The sequence below is a fragment of the Sceloporus undulatus genome, chromosome 2 (assembly GCF_019175285.1).
Source record: "Sceloporus undulatus isolate JIND9_A2432 ecotype Alabama chromosome 2, SceUnd_v1.1, whole genome shotgun sequence".
Classification (NCBI taxonomy): Eukaryota; Metazoa; Chordata; class Lepidosauria; order Squamata; family Phrynosomatidae; genus Sceloporus; species Sceloporus undulatus.
The window spans coordinates 285,408,970-285,433,050 of NC_056523.1; the positions used below are offsets into that span (position 1 = coordinate 285,408,970).

Genomic DNA, 24,081 nt, shown 5'->3' on the forward strand with positions numbered 1-24,081 from the left:
GATAGATAGATAGATAGATAGATAGATAGATAGATAGATAGATAGATAGATAGTCTAAAATAGTGGCAAATACTCTAAAATAGTGGCAAGTTTTATACCAATTCCCAGAGTTCTGTCAGTTTCTCTGAAAAAATGAATAAATAAAGATATGCTTACTGTGACTTCAGTCAAGAATTTATAAATATAATTTAGGCATTCAAAGATAAAAGACAGGCAAAGTTACAAAAATGTGAACATAGTATATATAGGAATTGTAATTTTTGGTGTTTCACTCTTTGAAATGATAGAAGTTTGAGGACTAAAAAATTCATTTGGGAAGGTCAACATTTTAAACAGTATCGCTCCCGAGCGTCCTTTGCGGCCCGCTTCTAATAGGAAAGCATGGTATATGGAAGATCTTTGGGAAATGAAGCGGGCCACACAACGACTAGAGTGCAGCTGGAGGAGACATTGGCGCCTATCCTATAAGACACTTCATCAGAGCCTCTTGAAGGCCTATGGAGTGGCAGTGGGTGCAGCAAAGAATTCGTTCTATGCTACACATATTGCGTCTGCAGAGTGCTGTCCAGCAGAGCTGTTCAGGATGGTGAGAGAGCTTAATCAGCTGCCTCCCGCCCTGAACCCTATATTAGCACCAACTAAAACCTGCTGTGATGACTTTAACAACTTCTTCACAGACAAAATCTCTCGGATAAGGGCTGATCTCGAAACAGCATTACAACAGAAGCAATAGGAGAGGTATCCAGAGATTCCGTGGCCTCTGTTAAACTGGATCACTTTGCGTTTGTAAATACCGATGAAGTGGACAAGCTCCTTGGTAGTGTAAGAAGGACAACATGTGCTCTTGATCCCTGCCCTTCCTGGCTGACCGCCCAGGGAGGAGATGCAGTAACTATACTGTTACGATTCATAATCAATGCATCCGTCAGAGAGGGAAAATTTCCATCTAAATTAAAGATAGCAGTGGTTAAACCACTACTGAAAAAACCTTCTCTGGACCCCCTGGTAAGAAATAATTACAGACCAGTCTCTCTGTTACCATTTTTGGGCAAGGTGATCGAGAGAGCAGTTGCCTTCCAACTTCAATCTGTCTTGGATGATACTGATTATCTGGACCCATTTCAAACTGGCTTTAGAGCAGGCTATGGAGTTGAGACAGCCATAGTCGCCTTAGTCGATGATCTCCGTCTGAGTGCTGACAGGGGAAGTGTGACCTTGTTGGTGCTCTTGGGTGTATTTACCTGACCCTAAAGGCTAGGGACAGTCTGGGGATTCTGTTAGTGTATCGGCCACCCCGTGCGCTAGCGGACTCCCTTAACGAGCTGACACAGCTGGTCGCTGAACTGATGCTGGAGACGCCCAGGCTACTTGTCCTGGGTGACTTCAACATCTCCCTCACGGCCAGCTATGTTCCACCCGGTGCGGCTCGGGAATTCATGGAAACCATGGCGGCCATGGGCCTGTCCCAGCTGATAGTGGGTCTCATGCATTGTGCGGGTAATACACTTGATTTGGTCTTCTGTTTGGATGCGGAAAATCCGTGGGCGGAAATATCTAATATTTCCCCCTTGTCATGGACGGATCATTTCCTGGTGGAGGCAGAAATCAAGGTCTCTGCCCAGATCCCCCCCGGGAGTGGTGGACCTGTTAGGATGGTCCACCCTCGAAGGCTGATGGAACCCAAAAGGTTCCAGGAAGCTTTAGAGGGGTACATGGTTGGAAGTGACGGCGACTCTGTTGATGCCCTGACTGGTATCTGGAATACCGGTCTCTCTAGGGCTATACACAGTATCGCTCCCAAGCGCCCTCTCAGGCCCGCTTCCAAGCGTAAGCCCTGGTATACGGTAGATCTCCGGGCAAGGAAGCGGGAACTGTGACGGCTAGAGTGCCGTTGGCGGAAACACCTTCGCTTAGACGACAAGGCTCTCCTTGACCAACTGATAGAGGTCTACGGAGAGGCGATGCGAGCAGCTAAGAACTCGTTCTATGGTGCTCGTGTCGCGTCCGCGGAGTCGCGTCCAGCAGAGTTGTTCAGGGTGCTCAGGGAGCTAACTCAGCTCCCTCCTGCCCCGAACCAGATCCTTGAACCTTCTAAGGCCTGCTGCGACCAATTTAATAACTTCTTCGCGGATAAAACCTCTCGGAAAAGGTCTTAACGCGACATTCAAAAGCAGAACCTAGGTAGAGGCGTCCAGAGCCTCCATGGACTCCATTAAACTAGATCGTTTGAGTTGGTAAGCACTGATGATGTGGACAAGATCCTCGGAAGTGTTCGAAGACAACTTGCTCTCTCATCCCTGTCCCTCATGGCTAGCGGCCCAGGGGGGACCGGCGGTAACTTTATGTTACGCCGGATCATTAATAATCTTGAGGGAAGGGCAATTTCCATCTGAACTAAAATTGGCCATAGTAAAACCTTATTAAAAAGCCCTCCCTCGACCCCCTGGTACATAATTATCGGCCAGTCTCGCTGCTGCCATTTTTGGGGAAGGTGATCGAGAGGGCGGTTGCAATCCAGCTCAGGCGGTCTTGGATGAAACGGATATCTGGACCCATTTCAAACTGGCTTCCGGGCGGTTACGGGGTTGAGACGGCCATGGTCGCCTTGGTCGATGATCTCCGTTGGGCAGCGACAGGGAAGCGTGTCCCTGTGGTGCTCTTGGACATCTCAGCGGCTTTCGATACCATAGACCATGGTATCCTTCTGGGGCACCTAGCAGAGGTGGGAATCGGGGGATGCGCTCCAGTGGTTCCGGTCCTACCTCTCTGGGAGGTCCCAGATGGTGCAGCTGGGAGACGTGTCTCCGATGAGAGGGCCTTATAATGGGGTCCCTCAAGGAGCCATTCTGTCCCCATGCTATTTAACATTTACATGAACCGCTGGGGAGAGATCATCCGGAGACATGGGGGCGCGGGGTTATCAGTACGCTGATGACACCCAAATAGTCTTCTCTATGTCTCCGACTGATGCAGTGACTGAGGATGGCGTCTCTCCTCTCGTGGCGTGCCTGTGAGTCAGTAATGGGCCGGATGAGGGAAAACCGACTCAAGCTGAATCCAGAGAAACGGAGGTAGTTGTGATAGGTTCCCCTGGTCCAGGAATGGCGGTAGTTCCACCTGTCCTGAACGGGGTCACGCTCCCTGTGAAGGACTCTGTGCGCAGTCTGGGGGTGCTTCTTGACTCGTCGCTTCACCTGACTGCTCAGGTGAATGCGACGGCAAGAACACCTGTTATCAGCTTCGGCTCATTCGCCAGCTGCGCCCATACCTGGCCCAAGGGACCTTGAAACGGTAGTACACGCTCTGGTAACCTCGAGATTGGATTTCTGCACGCACTCTACATGGGGCAACCCTTATACCAAACCCGGAGATACAAATGGTACAGAATATGGAGACCAGGCTGGTCACTGGAACTTCCAGGGCCAGCCATATTACACACCGGTGCTTAAAGATCTGCATGGCTGCCTATTCGCTTCCGGGCACAATATAAGGTGTTGGTGATGACCTATAAAGCCCTAAATGGCTTGGCCCAGGATACCTGAAGGACCGCCTCTCCCCGTACATTCCGCCCGCACCCTCAGAACATCTGGGCAGCAATTACTTAGGGTGCCAGGGGCTAGTGTTGACCTCCACCGTGAGGAGACATTTTCCATCGCTGCCCCACGCCCCTTTGGAACACGCTGCACCACAGCTCCGCTCGGGCCACCTCCTGGCCCAATTTAGAAAGGACCTGAAAACCTTTCTATTTCAGCTTGCATTCCCGACAAAGTCCAGTGGCCTCCCTTCCTCTTCTGTGGCAAAGAGGACTGGCTACGGGGGTTTATTTTGTTGTTGTGTTAATTGTTTTAACCTGAATGTAGATGTTGTGTTTTTATTGATATTTGTTGTGAACCGCCCTGATCTATGGAAGGGCGGTATAAAAATAATAAAAAATTTTTTTATCTCAGCGGCTTTCGATACCGTCGACCACGGTATCCTTCTGGAACACCTGAGAGAGTTAGGAATCGGAGGCACTGTGCTCCAGTGGTTCCGTTCCTACTTCTCAGGTAGATCCCAGATGGTGAAGCTGGAGGACGCTTGCTCCTCTAGGAGGGAACTGACATCTGGTGTCCCTCAAGGAGCTATTTTGTCCCCCATGCTGTTTAACATTTACATGAAACCGCTGGGAGAGATCATCCGGAAACACGGGGCGTGGTGTTACCAGTACGCTGATGACACTCAAATATGGTTCTCTATGTCTCCGACTGACGCAGTGTCTAAGGACGGCATCTCTCCTCTGAATGCCTGCTTGAAGGTGATAATGGGCTGGATGAGGGAAAACAAACTCAGACTGAATCCAGAGAAAACGGAAGTACTAGTGATAGGCCCCCAAGGTTCAAGGAAGGAAATTTGTCAACTCGTCCTTGACAGGGTCACACTTCCCCTGAAGGACGAAGTTCACAGTCTAGGAGTACTTCTGGATTTGTCCCTGCAGTTGACTTCTCAAGTAGATGCGACGACCAGAAGTTCTTGCTATCAACTTTGGTTGATACACCAACTGCGACCCTACCTGAACCAAAGGGACCTTGAAACAGTGGTACACGCACTGGTAACTTCTCATCTAGACTTCTGTAATGTGCTCTACATGGTGCTACCCTTGTACCAAGTTTGGAAGCTTCAATTAGTACAAAATATGGCAGCCAGACTGATCACTGGTGCATCCAGGTTTGACCACATAACACCTATTCTGAAAAATCGTCACTGGCTGCCTATTCGCTTCTGGGCACAATACAAGGTGTTGGTTATGACCTATAGAGCCCTACATGGCTTGGGCCCGAGTTACTTGAGGGACCGCATCTCCCCACACAATCTGCCCTGCACACTCAGAACATCCGGGAAGAATCTGTTGGAGATTCCATCTTCCAAATATGTCTCCACATCCCAGATGGCTTTTTCAGTGGCGGCCCCGTGGATTTGGAACAGTCTCCCCGAGGAGCTCCGTCTCATGACCCCCCCAGAAACATTTAAAAAGAGGCTTAAAACCTTTCTTTTTTGCCAAGCCTCCCCCCCCCCCCCCGAGGAATGAAGTTGAGCGTGCTTGATGTTATCGATTCTCTGCCTTACCCTATGAATGATTGTATTTGTATAATTGTATTACTTGTTTTTGTCTATTTTTATGAGATGCTTTTAATAGTTTTATAGTCTGTAAACCGTTTTGCTCTAGGGAAAAACGGTATACAAATAAAATTTATTATTATTATTATTATTATTATTATTATTATTATTATTATTATATGGCTCGGGTCTGAGTTACTTGTGGGATCACCTTTCCCCATACAATCTGCCCCGCACCCTTAGAACATCAGGCAAGAATTTATTGGAAACTACAAATCTCAAATATGCTTCCACTTCACAATGAGCCTTTTCAATAAGGTCTCCAAGACTGTGGAACAGCCTTCCTGAGGATGTCCGATTGGCACCCTCACTAGAGATAGTCAGGAAAGCAGTGAAAACCGAACTATTTCGCCAAGCATTTCCAGATATGTTATAAGATAATCAATGCCATGCCCCTGAATGAGATGCTGCTTATTTCCCGATTGTACTGTATTGTGTATTGTATGGTTATTCTTAACCATTAGTTAAGATGTTGGAGCTAATCTTTATAATTAGTTAGAGAATTTTAATCATATGTAATTTTATTAGTCTGTAACCCCGCTTTGATCCAATTGGGAGAGGCGGGGAAACATAAATAAAAATGTTGTTGTTGTTGTTGTTGTTATTTGGGAGCAATGTCCTCATTTCTACCCACCTACTCACATAGCTATACCCCTGTCCTAGTTTTTTTTTTCTTTGATAGGCATCTTGCATGTGATAAATGTGAGTGTTTATTGTATGAATCAATAATAACCACCTCTAGCTGACAGTAACAGTGTTGCATGGCATCTATGCACAGCAAAGTAAACTGTCAACCATCAAACATATGGATACACATCACAGAATCACGACCAAATGGATAGCCTGACTGACTATTAGATGCATCTTGCTTGGGACATACTGCCAGACAGGACCACTTGTGGAGTTCAAGGTATAAGTGTGTCATAGGTTTGTATTATTCTTCAAAGCATTTAAAGACCTGGACCTACTGCAAAAGTGATGATTTATACTTAATTCCAGTTTAATTGTATAAACATAAGTTCATTTTCAAAAGGCTTGTCTAAGAAACAGACTACACCTTTTTGTTGTACGAGCTGTGACTTGGCTTTGTTCTTCCATTTTTGTTCCTCATGCATACACTGTTGTGTCAGTTTTAACAGAGCTGCATTAAAGCTAAGATTCCAACTCTACAAAGAGAACAGAAATTTAGATATCATCAGAAATTTAGATATTATAATTGGGATTCTCTTCCTTTCTTATTCTCATGTGATTTCCTGGGATTTTTTTAAAAATAAAAACCATTACTGAAACTTTTATTACTGAACTGATGAGTGAAAGTAATTTTGCTTGGCCCATGAAGAATGATTCCAGTGTGAATCACTGGACTCACAGTTGGCTCTCCAATGACCTAAGCATTCTTTCCCCCCAAAGCTTTGCCTGTCAATGAGTCCTCATGGATTAGAAGCTTACTCCACTTACTGGAACTATTTTTGTTAACTTCATATACATTCCACTCAATATATGGGGGAAATGCACTGCAAAGTCTGGTATTTTCACAGTTGTTCATTCTGGTAAATTGCCAACAGTTGATTATTTCCCTGGGAAATGTAATCTAAGAATTCTGAAAATGAACAGGTATGCTCCTAATGCCACATCTCACCTAACACATTGCTTAATGAAGTATTCCTTGAACATCATAGCAGTATCCTTACTTGTGTGAAAGTCCTGTACTAAGAAATGTTCCGTTGAGTCCTATTGTATGATCATAATAGATATTCTGCTCTGCTTTTTCTCTCTCAGATGAAATCATCTAATCCATTTCATTAGCACAATACGATAGTTAACAGATGAGCACAATATGATAGCTAACAGAAGAATAGAATTACTAATAAGCAATGGTTAGCTCTAGCAGATCCTGATTAATTTGATGAATAAACCTCCAAATATAAATTTTCATGAGAAATTAGACTATGAATTGTTCAACTTCAAAAAAAGATACATTTTCATTTCATTGTTCAAAATTATATTATTTGTGTGTAGAAGTTCAGATTTAGATTTCTGTTTTGTCATTGAAGGTTGCATAGACATCTTTGCATATTTGTTGCACTGTAAATTTATGCTCTTTCCAGATGAAATCAATACACCCCTCCAAACCCCAGAGTTTCTGGAGCAAACTTAGGCGCGGTACAGAGCACCAAAGAGAGACACCGGGGAGGTGCCTCTCCTTGCTCTGCTGCAGCGCCGCAGCAACCAAATTGTGCAACTCTGCTGTGCAGTAAAAAAGGAGCATGCAGAAGTGGCTCTTTTACGGTACAGTTGTGCTGCCGAAAACCACCAGAGACAGCGCGATGGCATCACAGCTGCGCAGTGCTGTTTGGATGCTGTGCTGCTGTGACATCATAGCTGTACACACCGTGTGGATGGTGCTGCGCAGCTGCAATGTCCTCATCACGTGCTAGGGTTGCAGGGCATATGCATGTGCCGCCCCGAGGCAACCCTAGCATGTCACCATGATGCTGCAAAGGGCCAGTATGTACCAGGCCTTAATTTCTGTCCTTCCCAAACCATGGCTAGTATTCAGTGTTGCAATTATGGATCTGTAGCTAGAACTGCAGATCCCTAACTGAACTGTATTTAAAGACATAACCATGTCAGTCTGGAAAAATCACTAGCAATATCCCTTTGCATAGTGATTTTTCCAGACTGACATGGTTATGTCTTTAAATACACCTTTGAAAACCAACTAAAAGCAAAAAGCTGGAAGCAGGACTTTTCGTAGACTTGAATCTACTTCCACTGATGCATGCATCTGAGGAAGTAGACTCAAATCTATGAAAGCTCATGCTACCGGTTTCTTTCTATTGGTTAGGACATTATTGCACAAGAAAAGAGAGCAAAATGAATCGGGAGAGTAGTAGCTTTCTCTGTGCCACTCTGCATGCCAGTACAGTATAGTGCTCCTGTTCTCTTCTTGAGAAAAGAAGGTAATCAAAGTGTACCTTTTGCTGAATGGATCTTTCCTGATATATTTCTCATTTCCCAATCTCCTGATCCATTTTGCCTTTCTTTTGTCATGTGGTAAAGTCCTTAGTCTTAAAGGTGCTACAAGACCCCTTTGCACACTGATCTTTATTTTATAAGACTGCATAGTCCTACTGTTAACCTATGTAAATGCCACCCCAGTCCAGCTCAAGTGTCAGCTGCTAAACTGGTTGAAGGAGGCTTGTTTAGCTACAATGTGTTCAGGATGTAAAAAAAAATAATGTTTCAACCCACTCCTGCGAGTCATGGCTGAGGTCATCAGAAAGAGGACAGTTTCCACAAGTACTTATCACAGCTTTGCACACTAGTAAAGATCGAGTTGAAACACTGTCCTCCTTGTGCTCTGATTGTGGACCTCCTTTGCTGGATTTGGAGGCTGGACCTTAGGGTAGATGTTGGGGTGGGATTGGGCCAAGAACATTACTTAATTTCATCTCCTTAACTAAGTAGGGCCCATTACAAACGGGCTGTTTTGTGCGTGCGGAGTGCGCAGTAGGGTTAGAAAGGGGCAGTGCTTCCGCACCCCCTAACCCTAATGCGCGCTCCGCATGCACAAAATGGCAGCAGCCGTTCCACACAGCCGCCACCATGAGGATGTCACAACCGCACCGCCTCTATACGGGGCGGCGCGGAAGTGACGTCCTCGCTCCACGCCAGGGCGCCTAGTGCGCCCTTAGCATGGAGCAGGAAGGAGCTCCGTTTCGGAGCTCCTTCCTGGTTTGGTCTGCTGGGCGCAGCCTTCACACGGCTGCGCCTAGCGGACCAAAGGAGAAAGGGGCCAAGCGGCCCCTTTCTCCTCCTCCCCGCCGCCGCAGGGTGTCCTTGGGGCTTGAAGCCCCAGGGACACCCCTTTTCAGGCTGTGGGGAAGTGGCGTTTTGCCGCTTCCCCGCAGCCTGAAAAGCGGAGGATCAGGGCCTCAGCGGCTGCCGTTCTGGCCACTGAGGCCCCGATACACCGGGGAAAGGGGCGGGTACAGCCCGCCCCAAATGGGCGGGCTGTAACCCGCCTAGATGATCAAGGATTCCAGTACATATAATTAAACTTCAAATCATAGAAACCACACGTAATGAAAACCCAGTGCATCACTTCACTATATATGCTTTTCATGCATTTTAACACTTGTAATTTCCATTGATTCAATAGGACCCACTCATTGTTCAGATCTGATACGCAAAAAGTTTTTTAAAAGCTAGTCAAAAAGCAGGTAAGCAAAAGTAGATAGTGAAGTCGAGGGCTTTATTGGCCGGCATCCATAGTTTTTTGTGGGGTTTTTGGGCTATGTGGCCATGTTCTAGAAGAGTTTCTTCCTTATGTTTCACCAGCCTCTGCGGCTAGCATCTTCAGAGAATGCTTGCCTGGAAAAAGTGGGTGTATACACACACACACACACACACACACACACACACACACGGTGTGAGCCTGGGAATGCAGGAGTGATTTGCATGTATATTGTTCTGTGCTGATGGCAGGCCTCAGTCTGGGAGGCTAATGCAAAAGGGGATTAGTGTCTGCTAATTGGTGATCATTATCTCCTGGGAAAGCCCTTGACTCTGAGTGGTTGCCCATTTGCATTTACTGAATCCTTATTTTGCTATTCCCCAGGACTGGTAGCCAAATTTTGTTCACTTTAAGGGTTTCTTCTTTCCTGTTGAAATTGTCCAGGTGTTTGTGGATTTCAATGGCTTCCCTGTGCATCCTGACATGGTAGTGGTTGGCATGGTCCAGAATTTCAGTGTTTTCAAACAGTATTTTATGCCCAGGATGGTTTGTGGCATGTTCTTCTACTGCTGATTTTTTTGGCTGGCCCAGTCTACAGTTTCTCTTGTGTTCCTTGATTCTTGCTTGCACACTGTGTTTGGTGGTCCCTATGTAGACTTGTCCACAACTGCATGGTATGCGGTAAACTCCTGCAGCTGTGAGAGGGTCTCTCTGGTCCTTGGCTGAGCGAAGCATTTGCTGGATTTTCTTCGTCGGTTTGTAAACCATTTGAAGGTTGTGCTTCCTCACCACTTTGTTTATTCTGTCTGTGACTCCTTTGATGTATGGTAAAAATACTTTCCCTTTTGATGGCTACTTGTCTTCACTCCTCTGGGTTTTCCTGGGCCTGGCAGCCCTTCTGATGTCTGAGCTGGAATAACCATTAGCCTGTAGAGCCCAGTCCAGGTGCTTCAGTTCATCTTCCAAGAAGTGGGGTTCACAGATGCATTTTGCCCGGTCTACCAGTGTTTTGATTGTGCTTTTTTTGGTCCTGGGTAATGGTTGGAGTTCTTGTGCAGGTATCTGTCTGAATGTGTGGGTTTTCGGTATACTGTGTTGCTGAAGATGCCAGCCACAGATGCTGGTGAAAGAAGAAACCCTTCTAGAACATGGCCACATAGCCTGAAAAACTCACAAAAAACTATAAAAGTAGATAGTGTTAGCCTAGTGCCATTTAGGTACTGAATTCCACTACTAAGAAAATTCCATTAGACAATTATTCTTGCTAATAACCTTTGTAATATAGCAAAATGCATTTTTAGACATGCTTTTTAAATACAGTGTGATCTCAGTATCTAAAGACTTGCCATCCATGGATTTCAGTAGCTGCAGATTTGCCATCCATAGATTTGAGCATCTGCGGATGGCAAGCCCGTGTTGTCCCTGATGGTGGCACAGTCACATGAATGCACTACCACTAAGGACAACAGGGTTGTCCCTAATGGCAGTGCAGCCACATGCATGCACCACCATTGGGGAAATCACAGGCTGGCAAGTCTCTGGATATTCAAATTCATGGATGGCAAGTCTGCGGATATAGAGGTCACACTATATTTTAAAAGCATTTCTAAAAATGTACTTTGATGTATTAAAAAGGTTACAGTGGGACTTGTTATCTGCTGTGGTTTGGTTCCAGGATCCCCCATGGATAATAAAATCTGTGGATGCTCAAGTCTCATTAAATATAATGGCATAGCAAAATAGTGCCCCTTACATCAAATGGCAAAATCAAAAGTGTTTCCCCCCCCCAAATATTTGCAAGCCATGGATGCTTGAATCCGTGAATAAAAAAATCTGTAGATAAGGAGGGCCAACTGCATTAGCAAGAATATTTATCTAATGAAATTTTCTTAGTAGTGGAATTAAGTACCTAAAATGGCACTGGGATAACAGTGAATGCATGTGATTGTGCCACCATTAAGGACAACAGGATTTCACCTGAAGTCCTGTTGTCCCCAGTGGCAGTGTGGACAGATACATGCACTGCCATAGGGGACAATGGAATGTGAGCATCCACAGATTTTAGTATCCACGAGGGAGTCTGGAACGGATCCCCTGCAGATATTAAGGGCCCACTGTATGAGCACTTACCACTGAAACCTTTCTATATTATTACATATATGACAGACTTTTCTTTCTTTCTTCTTTCTTTCTTTCTTTCTTTCTTCTCTCTCTCTCTCTTTCTTTCTTTCTTTTTTGTTTGTTTGTTTGCTTGCTTGTTCATCACTTTTCTGTGCTTTTCTCTGATTGGACTTCATCAACAAATAACATTCCATGTGTGGAATACACACAATAAACATGCAAATCACTCCTGCCTTTCCAGATCACACAATATATATAGCCAAGTCCTTTCCAGGCAAACATTCTTTGAAGATGCCAGCCACAGATGCTGGTGAAACGTCAGGAAGAAACTCTGCTAGAACATGGCCACATAGCCCAAAAAACCCCACAAAAAACTAACATTCCATGTATTGTAGGCCTATTTCATACACTGTATACCTTAATTCAGATACTCATTAGAAACACAGGAAGCTGTCCTGTACTATGTCAGATCTTCAGTTCTTTTAGCCTAGTAATGACAATTCTGACTGTTTGTGGCTCCCTAGAGTTTCAGACAGGATTTGTTTCCTAGCCTTGTCTGGAGATCCCTCGTATTCCCTGGTGGTCTTCAATCCAAGTATTAACGAGGCCTGGTAATGGTTAGGTTCCAAAATCACATAAGGTCAGGTGTGTTCAAGATGGCTTGTTGGTAAACTGGGGTTTCTATCAGTGGTAGGGAAGCTGTGTCCTTCCAGATGTTGTTGGACTCCAACTCCCATCAGCTCCAGCCACCATCCTCAAACCTCAAAGATGACAGCAGATGTAATCCAGTGGTTGTCCCCCATCTCTGATCTAAATCATTCTCTATACCTCCTATGCAGATGTTATAGCTGTTTCCACTACATGTTTTCCCACATGGAAGTAGGAAAGTGGAAATCTGCCACTCACTGAATGAACGTTAAATATGATTGAACATGTGTCTCCTTCAAGAGGTTTCCCTGCTTCCTTTTTTCAAAGTTTTGTTTCCAAAGGGAATTTCAGGTGGAAGTAATTTTTGATTGCCACTATGCCATATGGAACAGAGCTTAAATGTATACCGTCTTGTCTAGAACAGTACATATCCTCTAAAGTATCCCATTATGGGCTCATTTTCACATGTTACTTTCAGTGCACAGATGATTCAATCAACCCAAGAATTGCCGAATATAAACCCTTAGACTCTAGTTATTATCAACATTTTTCAAGCCGAAGTTTGCGGAAAATCTATGAACACTCACCATGCAAATCTATATTTTAAAAGGACTAGATTATTTTAAGGTCTATAAAAATAAAAAATGACATTGGATCAAATTGTTTAATTAAAGAATTATTTTCTCTTGTGATATGGAATCAAAGGCCTGTTTCTCCAGATGTGAAGAAGATAAGGCTACAACTGGACATCGGATATTGAATGGTTTGGAACAAAATTACTGACCAACTGCTCATAAACTCTCTACTATAATCCCCCCCCCCCCCCATGTTAGCACTCTGCTGCAGCTCTTCTCCCTTTATCCTTTTAGCAATTGGAGCAAAGCTTTCTTATGGAGAACCCTTGGATATCACACACATATCTTTCTTCCAATCTTATAAGAAGCAATTTCATTCAAAATATCTTTCTAATTCTTGCCATAAATGGATACAATAACAGAGTTGGGAATTTCCTAAATCATTCTTTAATTTGTCACAGTAGTTTTTAAGTTTCACATTAAACCATTTTTTTACATTTAAAAAACAGAAACAGCAGTGGTAGAGCTACAGCTAAGAAAATGTGGCTTGGATGAAGATAAGAATAGGCTTTTCAGACAATATCTTCAATTACTGGTAAAATTTATTTATTTATCCACTAATTACATTTATAGGAATTTTACTATACCTTTACTTTGTCATGCTTCCTACTTTTGTATTCAATTGCCTATGATTAACAAGAAATCCTGTTTTGGTGTATGACCTATTTCTTTCTAGACTCCAGCAGAGCATCTTTCCATTTTTTTTCTTTTGTTTCTATGGTTGGTAGACTTTGGCCCAGTATAGCTGGGCCTTTTAGCATGTAAGGTACAGGTTTTTATTATGTATATATGATTTATAAAAATAAAGAAGAAAAAAGCTAGGATGAAATCTGGCTTGAAACTAAAAAAATAAATAAAATGGAGCTAAGTAAACATATATTCTTTGCAGCTCGTGATAGTTGGGACTGTTAACCCTTTTTCTTAGGAGGCGGTGTACAGGCAAAACATTTAATATTACATATGTATACTGGAAAAAATATTAAAATGCAAAAATAGAATGCTAAATACTTTGCCAGCATGCATGTTTTCAAAGTTTGTATTCTTATTTAGTGTTCCTCTTTTAACAGTGTATGTCTGTAATCAGTAAAGATGTAATGTGGAATAAATAATAATTTATTAATGGGTGATTCAATAAATGGTTGAAATCAGGTGTGATAATGGGAATTTTGGATACAAAGAATAAGCAGCAAAATGACATGGAATTAATGCACAGAAAGGCAAATAAACATAAGGAATAATTTGCCACGTGAATCTATTGCATCGATGAGTACCAATTAGTTCAAGAGACATCTAGATTGCTTCCAGAGAAAAGAAATGGAAGGAAGTGGTTTTAAAAAGCAAGAACATGGGATGAAGATCAATCAAAAAAGGTCTGTTGGCAGCTATCTTTATCCTGCTCACAAAATGCTTTCTCCTCTTCATCTCAAAGTGGGAACTAACATTTAACACCATGGTTTGTCCAAAACATTGAATTAGCATCTCATTTCCTGGAGTCTGGTAGTTGGTGTCATGTGGTCCTTGACTCTCAGACACTGCTGTTTATCACATGTTTAACACTGACTAGTTTGAAGACAGGTTGATCTTCTGAATTGAGGCACTAGAATGCATTTGGGCAGAACAAAAAAAATGGAAAGCACGTATTCACAGTGGCAGAGATAAAGAAAACGAAGACCCATGTGCTGTTGATAGTCCACAAACCTTATTATCTTAAGAAGTCCAACATGTTTCGGCCTTGGCACAAATTGGCCTTCTTTAGGGGCTATTGTAAAATGAATAAAAGTGCATTTATTTTAGTTGTAGTATTGGGACAACACATAAATCATCTTTAAAATGCACTATTGAAATTATTTTTAACTATTTATTCCAAATGGTTCCATTTACAGGCCACTGTATATACAGTAAATACACAACCATAATGAAAGGATTTAACAATTATGTAGACCAAAAATGGTATAAGTTGTCCCATTTCAGTACTTGTAAAAGAACTTTTGTAATCTATGCAATCCAATGTAAATGCAAGAAAATACTGTATATTTTGCAGAACATATTACCAGTTTGAGAAACAAAAGAATAGGGGCATCTCTGGTTAATCACTTTGAACAAATGAAACATACAGCAACTGACATAAGCGTTTGGGTACTGGAGTTAATAAATAATAAAAATGTGAATTGTTTTAAAAAGAAAGAGGTAGAGTGGATTTTTAAACTAAAAACTTTAGTACCAGGGAGTTTTAATGAAGATTTGGAAATACAATGTAATATATAAAAATTTGAAATAAATGGCTAAAAAGAATTTCAATATTGCATCAGCTAGATAGAACAGAGCTGAGTAACTTTATGAACAGACTGCATCATGCATTTTCTCACTGGTTCTCTCCAATGATGTTACTTAAAAAATCCATAAATATGAACTCATTGGTGGCCCTAATGCCTGCATTCTAATACTCAGAATGTCAACTTCGTTGAGATTGCAGACTGCAACTCCTGAAATCTCTGGTAATAGGTATGTATATGATAATATGACAGATGATATTTGATTTTTAAGAAATTATGCTTTTAGAGATGATTTGTGTGTTGTCCCAATATAACAACTACAGTGGACTGGACCCTTGTTATACGCTTGGGTTTGATTCCAAGATCCCCCATGTATAACAAAATCCATGGATGCTCAAGTCCCATTAAATACAATGACATTGCAAAATGGTGTCCCTTATAAAAAATGGAAAATCAAGGTTTGATATTTGAAATTTATACTTTTTTGGAATATTTTCAAACTGTGAATGCTTGAATCTGTGTATAAAAAAATCTGTGTATAAGAAGGTCTGACTGTATAATAAATGTACTTTTATTCATTTTACAACAGCCCCTGAAGGAGGCCAATTTGTGACAAGGCCAAAATGCACTGGGATTTTTAAGAAAATAAAGTTTGTGGACCATCAGCAGCACGTGGAACTTCGTTTCCTTTATCTCTCTGGAATGCATTTCATCATGACTGGTTGCAGAATAAATAGAATAAGTAGAGAAGAAAACTATTTCAGCCCAAAATATTGTCAGAATGTCTCAGGTTTCCAAGAAGGAGTGGGGGTGGTAGGAAAGAGTCTTGGGTATTAAAAGCTTCCTTTTGCCATGCTCCAAAAGAAACCTGACCTCCAGGCACAATAAAGCACATTTGTTCCAGCCATAAAGTACTTCAAGAAAGAGAGAGACAAAGTCTAACTTGTCCATTTAATTTTCTATACTCTCACACTCCCTCTCTCCATAAAAAATACCCCTGAAGATCTCTAAGCAGTAATCAACCAGGACAAATTCTTCAGCAACTTCTTTCTGTAACTGCCACATGCCATATGCAAAAAGGCCCCCCTCCTCTGTTTATCTACAATACAGAGACCAAAGGTTTTCTCGGATTCCTAATGGTTAAAGACAAATAAAGCACATAGCCGTGACATCACTGCCAATACAACTGGGTAAAAGTCACCTATTTTTGTTTTGCAAGAACAGATTCCAGCTTGGCTCAAACTGCAGCCAAAAGAATAGCAAAGGAAGTTGTCCTCTTTTTCAGCTTGTTGTACTTTTCACAGCACTACTTCAGGTGACAAAAGTTGTGGAGGTGGGCAATATCAATCAAATGCACTTCTACATTAGGCTCCTGCCCTCAGGATGCCTTCCCACTGTCAGTGATGAAGTTCAGTTCATCTGGTAGTCAATGAAAAATAGGGCCTTGACTCCTGTTTTATGTTTTGTCTAAAGGCAACTGTAGTTCAGTAGATCAGTGCCAGCAGTACCTTCACTTCAGTCTATTCTCCTATCAAACAGTTTAGAAAGAACACACAACACTTTTCAGTTGGTGATTTTTGCTGGTGTAACAGTTATACATGCTTATGTAAGCACTTTCATGAGTATAAAGGTGCCAGGTAAACAACAGTGGAAGCTGTCCCTATCAGGGTAAGAAGCTGCCTTGCCATTTCCTGATGTCCTTCAGAACAGACAGGGTAGGATCCTCTCTTAGTGGAGATAGTTTTCACTGCCATTCCTACCCATCTCCCTACAGTTGTCACAGCATCTGCTGGCACATTACCTCTAGTGCTATACTGCTACTCCCTACTGGTCGTTCTATGCTGATGTAGTCATGCCAGCCAACAGGTTCATGGCCTCAGTCTCCAAGGCAGAATGTACCCAAGTACATGAGCAAAGCATTGCATACAGAGCCCTTGTTTCTATGGATATGAATAGGCGGCCTTTGTGCAATGGAGCAAGGGCAATAGGATCCTTAGGGTGGTCTGGTACTTTACTCTAATCATTTCCTCTAGGAATGATCTCTGCATTACAGCCCCAAATGAGGGGCATCACAGGAAATACTTGGACCAGTATTCACACATGTAGGGCTTGTTGAGAAGTTACCATCAAGTTTCAAAAATTAATTGTTTAGGCTCTTTGTGATGGCAAAGAAATGATAGACAGACTTACACTGGGATGGAATTGAATATTCAGATTCATTTATAGAAACTAATATTAGACTTCAGGTTCATTTATAGAAATTGATAGCTTTAAGGGAGCAAAGGGTCACAAGGTCTGATTCCCTGCCCTAAGCCTCTGCTGTAATATTGTGCAATGAGTGTGTATAGATCATTTTTTAATGATTCCACGGAAGCAACTGTCACCATGTCTCTTTATTACATAAACAAAAGATCTCTGTCTCAAGGAACACACAATCAAAATCAGATGACAACAGAGGAAAGGAACGTGTGAAGTTGCTAAGAAGGAATAAATCTGAGCAAATGTTTTCATATGTTTTTAGGTTTGCTTTTTTGCTGAACATGTTTTGTTGAATTAAATGTTCTTCTCATAGGCAAAAAGGAAAAAAATCAAATTTTCTTAGTTTTGAAGACTATTTGTGGTCTGGGATGTATGTACTACAAAACCTCCACAGACCACGTCCTTTTCTGTTCAGAAAATTGTGCAGGAAACTTCTTTTCTGTACAGAAACCACCATTTTATGTGAATAAAACCCATATGTATCTTTTGATGCTCCAAACTTAAAAGATTTTCATCCCTCTACTGTTCTTCTTGTCATGGTTTTCCAACACTCACAAAACACATTTTTGTTACACATTCAAATATTTTCTGTTTTCTTTACTTCCCTAGCCTGAGTACAACAACTAACTTTTCAATCCTGTATTCACTTTCCATGAAGTAAGTCCCATTTAATTCAGCTGGACTTATTTCCAGATAGACATGGGTACAATGCACAGTAAAGAGTTCAGAGATGGGGTAAATTAAGGATTTGGATTAGAATTGGGGGGGGGGAATTGTTTAGAGCCGGAAAAGCAAGCTGAAAGTAATGGAAGTTGTCTATAAACAGCACAAATGTGACACTACATAAAGTTTAAACCTACACTGATCTTAATATCACAATGTGTGCAATAAAAAAGAAAAAATAGGCATTCTTCCATTATAAAAGGGTGGGAGGGGGAGTGCCATATATCTGGCTGGCTATTTGCTAGCAAACACATCATGCCATTGTTCCTGCAGTCTGACCTATTTTCCTTTCTCAAAAGCAATGTCACAATTATTAAAATAGTTTCCAGAAATCTTTTATAGGACTCTTACCAGTACACTGCCATCAGTCCAGCGGAAGTCACTTTCATACATCTTATCATTCAAGCCAATCCACTGGTAGTCATGCCCTAAGCCTTGAAGGGGAAAGAACAAGGGAGATGTTATTTTTAAGAAAACAACAAGCATTCCCATAAAAGGGAATTGTCTTAAAATGAAAACATTTTCATTGAATGAATCAGGCTTCCTGTGTGTTCTTCAAAATTGTTCCACTCACTACCATTTATACTTGCAGTGTTTTTAGTTTTCAGATAGATACAAAGATGTTTTCACAAAGGCTGGTATCATGTTCAATATTGTAAGCAAGATGTATGATCTTGTAACTTTTGGGATTCACATTTATGGTTGTTAATGAGACAAAAGTAAAATTGTGAGTGTCCTAGTTGCATGGTGCATTGAGAAAAGAAGTTGTGGAAGGATCCTGAGAGTCTCTCCAACTGCTCGACTCAATGCACCCTGCAATTGGGAGATGGCATCTTCATTTCTCACTACCCTGATCGGCAGCATGTCAAAACCCATTCAGCTGGGGTGCTGTCTGGCTTAGGAGATGGCATCAGAAGATGATGAAGCTCTGTTATCATAGTTCTGTCTGCCAACATAGGAACAGCTTATATATATATATCTTTAACATATTTTTCTGCTAATTGGTTGAAACATCCCTAAGCACCTGTCTCACCTTTCCTTCCACTCACCTACCCAATAGCTACACAAGTAGGCAGGCTTTACACTTGCGGGATTTACTTTTTCATTCACAAGAACTCCTGTTCTATCCATGGAAGACTTCTAATTGTTACACTTAGAATAAAAAAAATCATAGGAATTTGTTTCAAATTCTAAAACTGACCATAGCTCAGAGTTCTTCCATAGCAAAATTCTACTCCTGGTTTATACCCATTCTCCTTCATTTTAGGGAAAGAATGTTGCTGTTGCAACTGGTAGTAGAACTGTTAATAACTGTAACTAGAGACTTTTTCCAACTAGGTTTAGCAAAATTATATATTTCCCAGAAAAATAATAGGTAAGACCAAATTTGGTTTATTGGTGTAACGAATAACACTTTCTAGTTATTTTCAAAAGTTACTTGTAAGGGCATTTTAAGAGGTGCTTTAACAGGAGGTTTTCCAGTTTTAAGTTAATTCTAAATTCATTGGTGTCATTCAAAATAATTAACAACTAGTTCTGTCTAATTTTTGCCTAAATGTATACATGTTTTTTTAAAAAATCATATGTTGTATGAGTTGTCATTGGAAACATATGTGTGCCGCTCTCCAGCAGCACCAGAGGGAAGATATCAGGGCTGGGCACTATTTGAATGACTATCCCTCACTCACTCCTCTTGTTCTTCTGCCTTTTCCACCCTCCTTTCCTCTTTCTTGCCTGCCTTTCTTTTCCTATCAGAGGCAGTCTGCAATTGACTCCCTATTCTCCACTTCCTTAGCTTTCCCCAGTTGTGTGAACTGCTGTGGTAGAGCCAAGGCTAGACAGGAAAGCTTCTGGATTGCTGCTACTGCTATTGCCTCAGATGCTGCTGCCGAATAACCACAGGAGACCGTGCTGGAGGAAAGGCCACAACTTTATTAAGCAAACCATTGGTAGGGTTGGCAGAAAGCATGAGGTCATGATCTGCGAAATCAAACAACCCCACGTTTGTCTGATTAACCACAACCTGGCACCCACCAGGTATTGGGATGACCTAGGGGCTAAGGCACACCGTATGACCGCATCTCTGCCATGCGTTCACATATTCGCTAAGCCCCTAGTCACTGGGAGGCGCTCTCGCGTTATGGCCCTCGCAATGGCCATACGCCTGCCCTATTCGCCCCCCGGGTCCCGACTGACTCCCAAACCAGAGCTCCGTAGCCCTGGTACCACACCGTGCAGATCCTGGCCTATGCTGCCGCCCCAAAGTTGTGACAAAAAACCCAAACCCAAGTGGTGGGTGGGTGGGAGAAGGCTCAGCTCCTCCTCCCTTCCTGCTTGGCTCCTAACCATCCAGAGCCAAGCGCCGACTGAGGGCCGGGGCTGGCAGAACGGCCTATATAGGCCTAAGCCCCGCCCTCAGTACCACCTGACCAGGAGACTCCTCCTCCAGGCCCGCAGAACCAATCATCTGCCCTGGAGGACTGGAACTCCCGGTCACCGAGCCCAGCTCCCAGAGCGTCGCGGGGCGGAAGGGCCTCCCCTTCACCCCGCGCACCAATAGGGATCTGGGGAAGCCCCAGAGCACTCTGGGGCTTGTAGCCGTTCGCTGCGTCTAGCGGCAAAGCGGTCAGCCCGCCGAGTTGGGCAACCGCTTTTTGCTAAAGAGGGTGGCTCAGAATGTGCTAGCCAGAGAAGGGGGCACACCAAAACATTTCATTTTCTATTTTCACAACAAACAGTTTGATGAGCCCCCCAAAATGTTAACAAGCAGATTGGGTAAACTGGGACAAACTAGCTGAATGACACCACTGGCTAAATCTACCCTCCCCCCCAAAGTAACAAAGTAATGGAAATGTAACAATTCGTACAACTAACATGATGATTCAACATTTTTCATCATCATGGAATGGGTTATTTTTTGAACACCATAATGAGGCATGGAATTAATTACTTTTGAAAAGTAACTTTTCAAGCTTTGATTGGGAGTCATAAATTTATAATAGTAAAATTATAACCAAACTTGCCTCTATTATGGAAATCAAAGCATTATACAGAGGATTTTTGAGCATTCTCTTGGGGGCAGCGAGGTATTTTTTCAAACCATTTGAGGACCCAAAAAGGACCTTTTTATTCAGAAAATGACCCAGATATCTTTTGCTCATCACTTCCCATTTCATTTTTTAAAGGCCTAGATTCTAGATCAAACCACTGCTGAGTGCTGCTGAATTTGGTACTGCAACCAGCAGTTGAACATTACATTTCCCATTTCCAAAATAGTGAATTTCCATGAAAAAATAAAGAAATACAGGGAATGCATGTCTTGCTTTATGGGGAAATGAACTTCCTGGAGGCTTCCAAGAGTGCTGTGAAAGGAAGCCCTGTTTCAGAGAAAAAAGGGGAGAGATATTAACTATTAACTACTAGCATGGCACAAATCAGCAGGAGCCCACAGAAATGACTGTCATTCGTTTGCCTGCACCTGATTTAAAACACTGCCTAGGAGGGCTTTAGAGAGCATCACATCCAAAGGAAGCACTCTGAGAGTTGAATCATGTCCATAGAATGACATAAAGGCAGCTTTTCCATGTAACCTATCACCAATATTAATTTTATTTTGATGTAAGTGCAAAAACAGTAAATGTGACAAAGTACAAGATAACAAAAATGGTAACCACAAAACAATCATGTTAGTTTTTCTAGTTCTTCATTATCCTTAATATTTAGCTGTGCCTTGCTGTGCATTAATCTTTTCAGGGATTTATCCTCTTGGTGACATCATATAAATGCTTAAAAACATTTCCAAGGATAGATATGACAAACTAGATGGCAGAAAATCAACAACCTAGAGGCTTGTCCGAAAGCTACCCATATCTGAAAGTGAGAAATAGTATGGGTTTCCTTCCAAGAACATATTCAGGAACTGAACATCTAACCCAGGGGTTCCCAACCTGGGGGTCACCAGGTTGGGATTCCCCCCTGCCTCCCCCTCCTCCCTTTTTCCCCACGGGTGCCGGTGCTAGCGCCAGCAACCGCAAGGAGAAAGGGCTGGGGTGGCCTCCTCCCCTTGCCTTCTCCTCACGGGTGCCCTCCAAGGCACCTGGAAGGAGAAGGTGAAAGGGACGGGACTGCAAGCCCCAGTGGCCTTTGCGACCGGAAGTCCCGCCCCTTCTTCCCAGGTGGCCTCCCTGATTGGTTGGGAGGCTGTGAAGGGGCGGGACATTTGGCTGCAAAGCCCGCTGGGGCTTGTAGGCAGTTGAAAGTCCCGCCCCTTCCCCGCCTGACAACCAATGAGGGAGGTTGCGGGCGGGACTTTCGCCGGGAATGGGGGTCGCGGCCCAACAAAGTCTGGGAACCGCTGATCTAATCCAAATATTAGCACAGCTAAAGAAGTTTTTTGGAAACAAACCTTATGTGCATTAGCCTGGAATGCTCCCTTTTTTTTCCCAAACAGCACCCAGGGCTGTAACAAATGTCAACTTCTCCCAGAATATAAAGCAATTGATGTGCTTCACTTGTAATGAACAGTATTTGTAAAGTGTCTGGAGATGAGATTGTCTAAACAGGGAGCTGAAAAATTCAGAAGAAAACACCTTACTTAAGTTTTCTCTTAATCTCTTTTACTCATGAACTAAATTCTTTAGGGTTGTAAAAGATTATTTCCTTCAAAGTACAGCAATTTTGCCCATCCCAGCTAATGAATACAACAGACCCTGGAGCTGGAATCTAGGAACAAAGTAGTAGTAAAAGGGTCCCCTTTTAAAAGGATAAACGATAACACACATTTTTGAAAGCAATGTATATAAAAAACACTTAGCAGCTTAGTGGGTTTTTGAAAAGTCATTTCATTCCCTTTGCATCTTTAGGCACAGCACTGGATGAAAATGTCACTTACGGTTCACAAAGAGCTGCTCTTCATGCGACAAGATGCTTGTCAAATGGGCTCCCTGGAGGCGGCATTCTCTCTCAGCTGCATCCCATGTCCTGCGATGGGCAAAGTATTTGTAGCACTGCCCTTGGAATTTGTGCCACCCATAATCACATGTTTCTGTGTCTGCAACAATGAAGCATAGACTTTTGAAATTAAACATGGATTGGCAAAGCCCAGGGTTATTGAATATGTCAGTGTCAAAAATAAATCAAACGGAAGCACTCAATGACAAGACAACCCAGTTTCTTGATAAACATACAAACATACCATATCAATAACATTTATGTCAATCTGCTCTTTTGCAAATTGTTTATCTTTCTTGATCTAAGCTTTGTTGTTCTGATGGCCAGCTTTGGCCAAAAAGTACTGAACTTTGGAAAATAACAGAATCTGCCATTGGTAACATGTTGGCTGGGGACTTCAAGAAGCTGTCATATTAAAGTAACATTTCCAAACTCTGATAACCATCACAAACCAAGGTATTTGCCATGCATCCACAGGAAACGTTTATACTGGTCTTGGAAGATATTATGACAGGCTCTCACTATTTTAGAAGGAAGGAACAGCCTAATCTGAACAGCCTATGGCCTGCTGCTTCAACAGAAGGGAGTTGGGGCTGTTAAATCTTCAAAGAAATCAAGATGTATATATAGCTTTTTTGGATTAGGGCCACTGCCTGTATGTTTTCCAAATGCATATCCTTAACTATTAATGCTAGAAAGCAGAAAGGGAATTCTACTGCACCAGATGCCAGATACCACATTCCATATGGAATGGGGGAGGGTGGACAACCCTGTCAATGTAAGGTAAACACTGAGAAAACTGTGCTGGTAAGAAAGAAGGTTTTGTAGGAAAGAAAGAGCACACTAATGTAAGCCTTGTATGTCCTGGGCAGCCTGATTCTATGGAACCACTTTAAATCTTTAGTGAAAAGCCATACTCTGTAGCTGGCAAGTAAGGGTTACCTATTACCACTGTTTATTTCAAGGGCTCTTTCACACTATACTGCTATGGTAGCATTCTATAGAATGCTGAGATTTGCAGTTTGGTGAGGCACTACATCTGTCTGGCTGATAATTCTAAATATTCCTCCCTAAACTG

General features: G+C 42.5%; 1 protein-coding gene across 1 annotated transcript in view; it reads right to left on the bottom strand.

The window, feature by feature from the left end:
- The window catches only part of VCAN (versican), a 113,571-nt gene that overhangs the window by 27,544 nt on the left and 61,946 nt on the right, over nt 1–24,081 (bottom strand). Inside the window, exons 7-8 of the mRNA XM_042447789.1 lie at nt 22,945–23,103; nt 18,405–18,487 (exon numbers count right to left, since the gene is read on the bottom strand). Of these exons, the coding sequence (XP_042303723.1) occupies nt 18,405–18,487; nt 22,945–23,103 (242 nt within the window). The remainder of the gene's footprint in view (nt 1–18,404; nt 18,488–22,944; nt 23,104–24,081) is intronic.